Here is a 9,753-nt window from a genome sequence, read left to right as displayed (position 1 = left end):
AGTATGATAATCTTTTTTCACTGGGGCAACAATGGTAAACCTTCCGGCTCACTCCAGGCCCTCAAAGCCGTATTGTTGCCACTCCAAGTTAGAGTAATCTCTCTGATTTTACAATCACAAGTCAAAGAGGAAATTCGTCCAGCCTCTCCCCATGCCACCTTAGATCCTAAGCTACAAATAACCCGAGGATCCAAATCGACCTTTCTCCAATTCAGCTGTTCGACAGTTATTGTGTTGAATGATTCTGAGATCGCTTGATCGCTGTGTGGAAATTCCGTCGAGTCTTCGACATCTACCCTGAGGATGTGACGAACACCTTTAACATGTAACCAATTGAAGAAGAACTTTATATCCCTTCGGTCCTTTCCGTTCATTTTCGTCTCATGGCGGCTAGTGAACTTGACTTCAACGTCAGGGAAAGAAACAAATTGGAGTACTTCGTCAAACTTCATATTCGAGAAAGTCTCAATAAAGGTCCTGTCAGTAATCTTGGAAGGCAGGCCGCGGTAATCGAAGGAGAATTGAATGTCTGAATTCGTTGTTAGTTTAACAGAACTCAGTAACTATATGAAGTTGGAGCAACTGGCCATTGATATTGCTGCCGTAAAGGAATGACTCAACCATGATCCCATTTCGCGTTCGCATGTAGTGTGATTTGAGCTCTTTGAGTATCATATCCCAGTCTTCAGCAGGTGCTTGATTCTTTGGTGTTCGCTCTGTTTCTTCCTTCTTTTCAATAACTTGATTCGCATTGACCAACCCAGTCTTTTCTTTTTCGAGGGGGCGATCGACGGAAATCTGATGCTTTGAGCTTATCTCGTCATGCGCTCTGTCTAGGACGTTGAGAATTTCTTTCGTTGCAACCTTCCCTATGTAAGGAGAAGATTTGGGTTTGACCTTTTTTTCTCTAGGTGAAGCCCTCCTACTCTCCAGCTTCTGATTAATTGACTGCCGCTTTGGGTCTATCTCTTCACGTTCTCTGTCCGGGACTTTCTGTCTTTCCCTGTTGGTGTACTTTTTCGTATCAGAAGCAGATTTGATCTTGACTTCTTTCTCACTGGGTACAGCTCGCTTGTTCACCATCATTAAAGGGGATATCTGATGATGCCTGTATACTGAATTGCCTTCTTTGTCCACAATATCCAAGAACGTGACGGAACTAGCTGTGCTTTCAGGCTGTCTTTTGTTGAGAATATCCTCATCGCGATGAATGAATAGGCGTATCGTAGCTGAACTTGGCCTTCGGCTAACCATTGCATAATGTAAAGGTGTTCGTCCATAGTCATCCTGGAGTGAAAGAGCTTCATTTCTGGCTATTGTGACCAACTTAATAACCACTCTCTCACGTATGGCCAGCTGGAAGGCAATATGCAAGCAAGACTTGGCTTTCTGTTCAACACAGGGTATTTCAATTGCGTCTTGGACTGCTGTTAGCCACTCGGGGTACTCAGTGCACTCAGACAGCATGGCTTCAATTAAAAGTGGCTTTCGGGTAGAGATGGCCATGTAGAGGGGCGTCACTCCATCGGAGTTCCTTTTTGTCAAAAGTATGGGGTGGTCTTTGACTATGCTTTGGATAAGAGGCATCATATTGCTGGACCTGACGTCGCTGCGGTTGTTGATAAATCGTAGAGCAACATGCAGGAATGTATTGGAATCTTCAATAACCAGGCCAATGACATCTCGAAACTCATAGAGAAAGTCGTACAGCGCCTGAGGTTCAGAGAACGTGTGGTGCCTGTTTTCCATCGCGGTTGTTGCAATACGGAATCGGGCTCTCGAATCAATTTCGTCTTCATCGTCGTCATCGTCGTCATCGTAGTCATCATCTGTGTCTAATCCTGAGCGATCGTCTAGCTCCTCCTCGAAGTCTTCGCCATAGTGGTCTTCGCCTGGCAAGTAAACGTTACTTGAGGTTGATTCGTCCATGGCAGGAAATTGATCTTGATGCCAATTGTATCTCGCGTTGGTTTACAACCCATCGCTACCAGATAAAGCGCCATTGATGTTGAAAAAACCATTCACACAGTGTATGAGACCACAAGACTCGGCTGTCAAGTTCCCCTCTTCTCATTTTCATGCAGTCATCCCATGCGTGATTTATTCAACTGGCTGATTCTTCTTGCAATTTCGGAAGTAAGCGAATCATGTCTCACTGTTAATGGTCATCACCCCTCTTCAGACTTCAGCCGTAAGCCAAAGACACAGTATCATGCAAATGGTGACACAGCTATCACATTTGACGTAGTTGGTATTATGCCTCTCCGAACAAGTCCGTGTACGCTGCTTTGCAATAAGGAGCACTATCTCCGCCAAAATTACAATGTCCGTGGATATCTGAAAAGGCAATCTATGATGACGAAAACAACGACTGAACAGTCAGTGCAGGATGGTATCGATGAAGCCAGTGATGCGCCAAAAAGGGAGTATTCATCATTCGCATCGAAGATGAGTCAAAAAAAATCAACGAATGAACCACCATTTCGACGGGACTCATTTTTGTTAGCAAAAGACAAAATGCCGGAAGAAATGCTCGATTCTGGTTCAGATTCTGATCCTGAAAAGCCAGTATTGAGACAAATTGCAAAAGACCACCAACAAGCCCCCAGCAAAGAACAAGATCGCGAATCCCTTCTAAGGGAGCTTGGACAGTTTTCCTTTACTACGTTGGAGGAATACAAAGCCGCCAATGCTGAGAGACTCAAGCGATGTTACATGGCCGATGAGCGAGATCAGAATAGAAATATTCTTCACTGGCTATCCGTCCATCTTCCTTCTAATCCTACCGACGATGAAAATACAAGTCTTCATTGGCTTGTAACCACGGTAGTAGAGTTGGAGCCTAAGATTGTCACCATGGTCGCAACGGATAGTCAAAAGGCCAACTGCTTACAGACTGCGATTGAGCATGCGAGATTTGACTTGATAGAGTCTCTCTTCAAAACAAGTGATGACGAGGCTTTGAGAGTAGCTATATCACAAGGAAATCATTGCAATGAAACCTGCCTTCACTTGGCTGTCAGGCTTGGACCACCAGGTGTTGGGTTAACTTTACAGCTTCTAGAAAATGCTCATCCGAAGGCAATCCTGAAGCAACGGAAGTACAGATTTGAAGACGATAAACCGAATCATGGGAATACTGTATTGCATGACTTTGTTCATATCAATGTGTGTTTTGTCAAGGGATATATGAAGACACTCAGGAGATTTATTCAACTATGCCCGGAAGCCTTGATGGTGTCCAATGCTGCGAAGGAATCACCATTCCAGTTTCACATCGCCACGAGGAACAAGGTCTATCCAGATTGGCAGGGATTAGAGTTTTCACCACGAACTGAGCGACATGACAAGAAAAAGGAAGCAGCGGCCAAGGTTGGAAGACTACTACTGGATGAAGCGTTTTCTCAGTCAACATGGGAAGATGCTTGTGGGTGTGTATATGGTGAAAGTGAGTTCTCATTTACTTTCTAGGTGTAAGCTGCTAATATCGAGTTTAGAGACTTTTAACCAAGCTACGACGTTTAGGCCCGCGGCTCCCATCAACAAGCGGATAGACAGGTCGCACTCATTCCTTCAATTCTATCCGATTCTATCGTATGTCGAACTTGTGCTAGCCCAGCCCAACCCCCAAGACAGACACGGTACGTCCCCACACCAATCTGAAGATCACATCGACATTACAACTGCGAGACATCGTGCCGAACGAACGGAGAGTATAAAAAGGGTGTTTTCTTGGTTCAGGAAGCAGAAAGTGAAAAGAATATTGAACCTCGTTGTCAGGGACGATACAAGATCACCCTGTAGTGATGCGGTTATTGAAGAATGTCTTCGAGACTTTGATGTTCGATATCTGCAATGGACGAAAGACGACCTCTGTATCGAAGTTCTTCATAATGCTGGACTTTCCAATGTCAAAGAACTTTGGCTTCAATGGAGCGGAAGGAACTCGGTATTGTATAGTTGGTCATGTAAGGATACAGGCCTTCCCAAACTGCCCCAGGTGAGTTATATTGGCTAGATATCTCTTTGCCTCTCAAGTTAACTGGTTCCTTTAGCTTGAGATGGTCCATATTCATACGCGAGCCGTGAGTCCCCGGTCGACCCGCAAGCAGTGTGCAACCCTAACGTCTTGGCTACAGGGAATAGAGTCACCAGACGCAAACAAGAATAATCTGAAGAACTTTAATACCCGGCTCAAGGAAAGTATCGACAGTGTTCAAATCGACGAATACCAATCAGACCTGACGACCAAAGTTACGAAAACGCTGCAAGAGGAATTGTCTCCTCTGGGATCCAAACTACAAGCATCTATGTCAACATGGAGTGGTGGCCCAGACTACGTTCAAATCGCCAAAGTCGGTCCAGGAGAGAAGCCACCAATGATCGAAGCCACTATCGCTGGGTTTAAGGCCAGAGCGATGTTTGATCGCCAAGATACTAAGGGGGTTCGGCAGATTAAAGTCGATGATGAATCGCATGAGACCCTGAGTGAGGCTAATGCTTCTAAAGCTGATGACCGGCAAGAGCAAAAGTGTGTTGAGAATCCTATCGTCAACGAGAAACAAGCTTCTGATCATAGTTTTCACAGGGGACATCGCTGGCTCGATGCCATTAAGAGACTCAAGACAGCTATCAATATTTACAAACAGAACAATCAAATCACAATTCGGCCCATCAGAGTCGCATTACTCGATGATGGTGTGAATCCCGGCGAATTGGTTGTCCCTGGGGTCTTGAAGGATGGTTGGCCACTTCCTAGCACGAGTCGACTTCACAGCTCCAAGCCATACTACAGCTCGGACCAAGGCCATGGTACCAAGATGGCACGACTGTTGTACTTCATGTGTCCATTTATCTCTATCTATGTGGCTAAGATTGACATGTATCGGGAGCATGATACGAGCGCTGCGATGTCAGCTGCCAAGGTAGGATCGACATTCATGTGCTTGCCAAGGCTAACTCTAATCTCTACCAGGCAATCAATTGGGCAGTCAGCAAAAACGTAGACATCATCTCCATGAGCTGGACCGTCAAACAGGTCAGATACGGTCCAAACTCAAATCAAACGGCCATCACAGCACTTGAGCGAGCTATTCAAGCAGCGGCCAACTCTGATATCTTGCTGTTCTGTGCTGTACAAGACTCTGGCCATTATGAAAATGACGAAATATCCTTTCCACAGAAAAGCGATACCAAGAAGCTTATTATTGTGGGTTCGGCTAATGAAAACGGAGACAAGTCTACCTTCGTCAACGAGAACAGCTTCAACTATCTCTTTCCTGGAGAGATTGTCATACCGGATATACTCACAGAACATGACAAAGGGAGTTCGGTAGCTACTGCGGTGGCAGCTGGTATGGCAGCCATGATCTTGTGGTGTGCGGAATACCACGCTAAAACTCAAGACTCTCGGGGAAAGACCACACTCCCCAGTACCCCAGCTACCACACTCTCACCTAGCCTTGCTATTCCGGAACCATTTGAAACAGGTCTAAGAACAGCAACAGAATGGGACTTTCGTCGCGACGGGAGAATGAGCGCTCTCTTTGACGCCCTTAAGCCGGATAATGACAAGTTTGTGGACATTACAAGTATGATAAACTCAGTCATGGCCAGCGTTGATGAGTTTCATGATACAGATCTTGAAAACCAAAAGTCTTGTATAGAGGCATTCGTGTCGATGTGTAAGGGAAATTTGCCTTTGAACCGTCGATAAGATAATCCATCATCTTCTTTAAATAGCAACCTCAACAGTAACCCCAATGTCACTCTTGCCCTCAATCATCTGTGGTTCCTCTTTATGCTTTTCATCTGAGGCTCCAGGTACATCGTTGTCCATGATAACAATACACTGATCAAGAAGATTGACCTTGTGTAGTTCATCAGCCATGTCGTCGAAAGCAGTCTTTTCCGTAATACCCGGTACAAACACTATGGGATCATCCTTGCATCCCAGTACCCTCTTCAGCTTTGACTCCATATCTGTCAAGATCCCCACCTTGGCCCTGACGGTGAATTTTGCCGTGAATTCCTCATTGGTCTCGCGACGAACAAGTATTGCAGTGCGTACATATGTTGGTAGGCCACTTCTCTGCGACTTGTTTTCGTAGAAGTTCCACTCGACACCATTGCATGCGTCTGGATCTCGTTCTGCGCCAATGTTGCAGTCGAGGTAAGCTTGCCCATTGATGGTAATCTTATCTCCAATGACTGTTGAGTTCGATAATCCATAGACTGCCTTCACGCTTGCCGATCCTCCAAACTGGGCTCCCAAGGAACCCTCCAAGTCCTTTTTCCGCTCTTCCGTAAAGTTGGTCCTGCATAGACCGAAGCTGCCTTTCGGGGACATGTCATACACAGAAGGTTCATCCCATGACTTGCAGCCCTCTGGACCTCGGAAGACGGCATTGATTCTCACAAACTTGAATCTCTTGCTTGGGTCTCTTGGCAATAAATGCCAGTCGAGAATGATCAAACTGCCATCTTGAGACTGATCCTGGTCATCCACAAATGAGCCGTGGACAGTAGCATGTCGATACCCATAGACTACTGCAGGTTTGTTTTGGTCATATCCGGTAAAATTGCGGTGCTGTTTCTTGCCATGTGCCTTGATGCGGAGTTCGAACTCTTCTTCGTTAACCTCGTCGAGCTCCACAGCGAAGCTTCTCGATTCTGCCATTATACCTGGCTGGAAGTATGTCCTCGAATGGAATCAATGTTTCGACGGCACGGTGACTGATTGAGAAGAGTGGAGAGGCAATTTTGTGACAAGATTCCTTGAAGTGGGCATGAGGCTAGAGGACAGAGCCTTGTTCTGTACGGCGTTCCAAACGACCCATGTGCGCAGGATTTCAGCTCCTGCATCAACATCAGAGAGGAATCGGCATGATGGTTATAGACGGCCCAAATACTGACTACATCGGCTGGCGCAGCCTTTAGCAAACCAAAAATATCATTGAAGTGAAATTATATACTTTTCGTATACTTCTCATCAACTTGGCAGGTCAAGGTTTGTACCCTGTAGTTACAGGCCTTTGGATTGGGGCGATCCGGTTTGAAGTGTCGACAATGTACCAAGTCAAATCCGACCAACGTCCGTTTGCCGGAAACACGAAGCCCAGATTTTACGATGATATTGTTAAATCATGATCCTGCCTCCATGGCAATAGCATCGCCCGCTATCTTATTGATGATGAGTGATTAGTAGATCTAAAACTAAGCTGTTAGTTCCTGCAACAGCACTTTATCACTAAGAATGGGAAGCAGGCTATCCGACTTTCACAATTTTTAGATACATCACGGTCCGAGGCTTATTTTCAGTCACTTTTGATTCAAGTTTCATTTGTGATAGTAGTATTTCAAAGGTAGAACGCTTCTGTATCTACTAGAGGGTCATTATCTTGTAGTCTCCATGAAAAGAACCATCAAAGATGATCTTGAGGTCGAGGTTGACCCATGTCTCGTTTCCATTCTTCAAGTACAGTGTAGTCCTACCCTTGGCCGTATACAAATCGACATTGAGGACTACACCGTCCTTGAGGTTTCCGTTGATATCGCCAGCGTTGATGCCATTGATGTTGGGGTTGATAGTGATCTCAAAAGTGTCGGTGTCAACATACCCAGACAACTGCGAGATATGAGTCTCTTGCACAAAACTGTTGAATTTAATGTCACCTGCCTTGATTGGACCAAAGGACCAATTTATCTGCTTGTGACTTTGGTTCTCATTGTACTCTGCAGAATCTTCCCCTTCGACTTGTTGAAGCGACCATACATTGTCGCCGTCATCAGGGGCTGTGAGGTTCACATTGACACCTACAATTTATGTAAGCAATGTCGTAGTTTTGTAGATGTAGGACATGACGTACCCTGCTCGCCCAACATGATGTATTTGCGTAAGACAGGATATGGAAGGGGAATTATAATATGAATAAGAGAAGGTATATCGAGGATCTGATCAACAACGTAAAACAGATTTCGTGAGGAAGTCGCAATGTTCAAATAGATAATATAAACTGAGATCTTGAGAAGATGATGGGAGTTCTGTCCCCTTCTTTTAGTACTTACTTTCTCCTTTTTATACATAGAGGTGCTCTTCTACTTAGAAGCAGGGTCATTGTTGACTATTGAACCTTGATTGCAGCTGGCAGGAGACTACAGCCACCCCAACAAGATGGCATTGAGTTGTTTACACCGAAGATGCTACCGCAGTCAGATTTTAGTTGACAATGACGAAATAAACTTCGTCATTGATTTCGAATTGAAAGTACTCCAATGGACATGGTTAGGGTTATCACATGCGTTGAAAGTCATAGATAATACTCGCGCTTCATGGTTTTTAAACATAGGTTTCATATAGACTCATTTATGCCTGTTCTCAAAGGGTAGTTTTCCTATTATCCTTGCTGATAAAAGCGCTTCAGTATTTTCATAATTCACAAGGTCTCATTTTACGCAACCGGTTTCCTCATCTGTGACCACATAGTCCATGATGTATATCTGCACGATATATGCAATGAACCCCTCCTTTTGAACTTAATTATTCAACCTCGCTGTATGTATCTCCTGTAATGTCTAATCGGCCCTTACCGACGCTAACTTGGAAGGCGTAACCAATCATTTGCTGGCAATCTCAATCACATTAAGCGTCTAATACAGTTGTAGTATCCTCTTTATCGGACTAATAGGAATTGCATCTTCGGATACGAACCAGACGTACAAGTGGCTCTGTGGCAAAGGCAGCATTCAAGAGGTTGGTAATGCCTCTGACGGGTTGACTCTCGTCTCAAGAACGGAGACACTGGCAAAAAAGAAAACCAATAGGTGGGGTGACATTTCAAATCCAGCGATCTATGCATGACAAGACACATTCTTCAAATGGATAACTCGACTGCTGAGGAAGTAGCAAGTTCCCCTGCAAACGGAATCATTACAACCCAAATCATAACAATCTCCTCTCTTAATCGGGAATCTTGAAGATAGTTAATTTGGTATCCACCGCACAGCCTGAGGCTGTCCATTTGTGCTGTACGCCGCACGCAAGGTTCAATTATAAATAAACGCTACAGGGTAAACATCCGCTCATCCAACAAGTCATGATATGGTACCGAGAAAAGAAATCCATTTAGGATTGTGTACATAAACTCTATCTAGTAGCAGAAGCATATAGCTATGCGAGTTGAACTCGGTCTCAGTTATAGATCACTCTCTTTTCCCAGCACACTGACCAGACCACAGTTTAGTAGAGCCACAGTCCTGGCAGTTACCTCGATTTGACCGAGAGTCTTAGCCTTTCCACCTGTCAGCGCGTTCATGCCTTCAAGCGAGAAGTGTATGCCCGAACTTGTGCCAGTGACAACAAGAAACGGTCGGGCTTGCTCCCCATAATCTAGCGTCATGCATGATCCACACAGTAAGCTGTCTGGTCCGGTATTGTATTGTGTACCCATGTACCCATGAGACGCTGAGTAAAGCTTGAAAGTGTTTGTCCCTCGTGATTTATGTATTGTGGAACCATCCCGACGCCTTCCTTACAACATGCGAGTTGGCTGATCGGCGTTGATCTGTCATCGATAGTCCGGTTATACGTGACTATAATTACAAGTATTGTTGCTATGGCAGCTCATCAGAGAGGCTGTGGGCTCTGACTTGTAACAGCCGAAGCCGAGACAATATTCACAATACTTAATAGTATAGCTAGGTGGTTCATCTTGAGTGTCATTGCAGATTCAAATACCAAAACTATAGATCTAT

At 44.9% G+C, this 9,753-nt stretch overlaps 4 protein-coding genes across 4 annotated transcripts; 1 reads left to right on the top strand and 3 right to left on the bottom strand.

Annotated features, from left to right (window-relative positions):
* Positions 1-48: 48 nt before the first annotated feature.
* FGSG_08101 (uncharacterized protein) lies at positions 49-1,929 on the bottom strand (the record flags this gene model as incomplete). Its single annotated transcript, XM_011322416.1, has 3 exons — positions 49-102; positions 183-316; positions 552-1,929. The coding sequence occupies 3 exons, from the start codon at positions 1,927-1,929 to the stop codon at positions 49-51; spliced, it is 1,566 nt and encodes a 521-aa protein (XP_011320718.1).
* Positions 1,930-2,517: 588 nt separating this feature from the next.
* Positions 2,518-5,597, top strand: FGSG_08102 (uncharacterized protein; the record flags this gene model as incomplete). The annotated part of the gene is made up of 8 exons (XM_011322415.1): positions 2,518-3,448; positions 3,498-3,558; positions 3,615-3,641; positions 3,805-4,000; positions 4,056-4,085; positions 4,200-4,925; positions 4,976-5,354; positions 5,593-5,597. 8 exons carry the CDS (start codon positions 2,518-2,520, stop codon positions 5,595-5,597), a joined length of 2,355 nt encoding a protein of 784 aa, XP_011320717.1.
* A 137-nt stretch (positions 5,598-5,734) lies between these two features.
* FGSG_08103 (uncharacterized protein) lies at positions 5,735-6,679 on the bottom strand (the record flags this gene model as incomplete). Its single annotated transcript, XM_011322414.1, has 1 exon — positions 5,735-6,679. One exon carries the CDS (start codon positions 6,677-6,679, stop codon positions 5,735-5,737), a length of 945 nt encoding a protein of 314 aa, XP_011320716.1.
* A 705-nt stretch (positions 6,680-7,384) lies between these two features.
* On the bottom strand, positions 7,385-7,884 carry FGSG_08104 (uncharacterized protein; the record flags this gene model as incomplete). Its single annotated transcript, XM_011322413.1, has 2 exons — positions 7,385-7,815; positions 7,869-7,884. The coding sequence occupies 2 exons, from the start codon at positions 7,882-7,884 to the stop codon at positions 7,385-7,387; spliced, it is 447 nt and encodes a 148-aa protein (XP_011320715.1).
* Positions 7,885-9,753: the final 1,869 nt, after the last annotated feature.

The sequence above is a fragment of the Fusarium graminearum genome, chromosome 2, assembly GCF_000240135.3.
Source record: "Fusarium graminearum PH-1 chromosome 2, whole genome shotgun sequence".
Taxonomy (NCBI): Eukaryota; Fungi; Ascomycota; class Sordariomycetes; order Hypocreales; family Nectriaceae; genus Fusarium; species Fusarium graminearum.
This window is presented reverse-complemented; position numbering and strand designations above follow the sequence as displayed.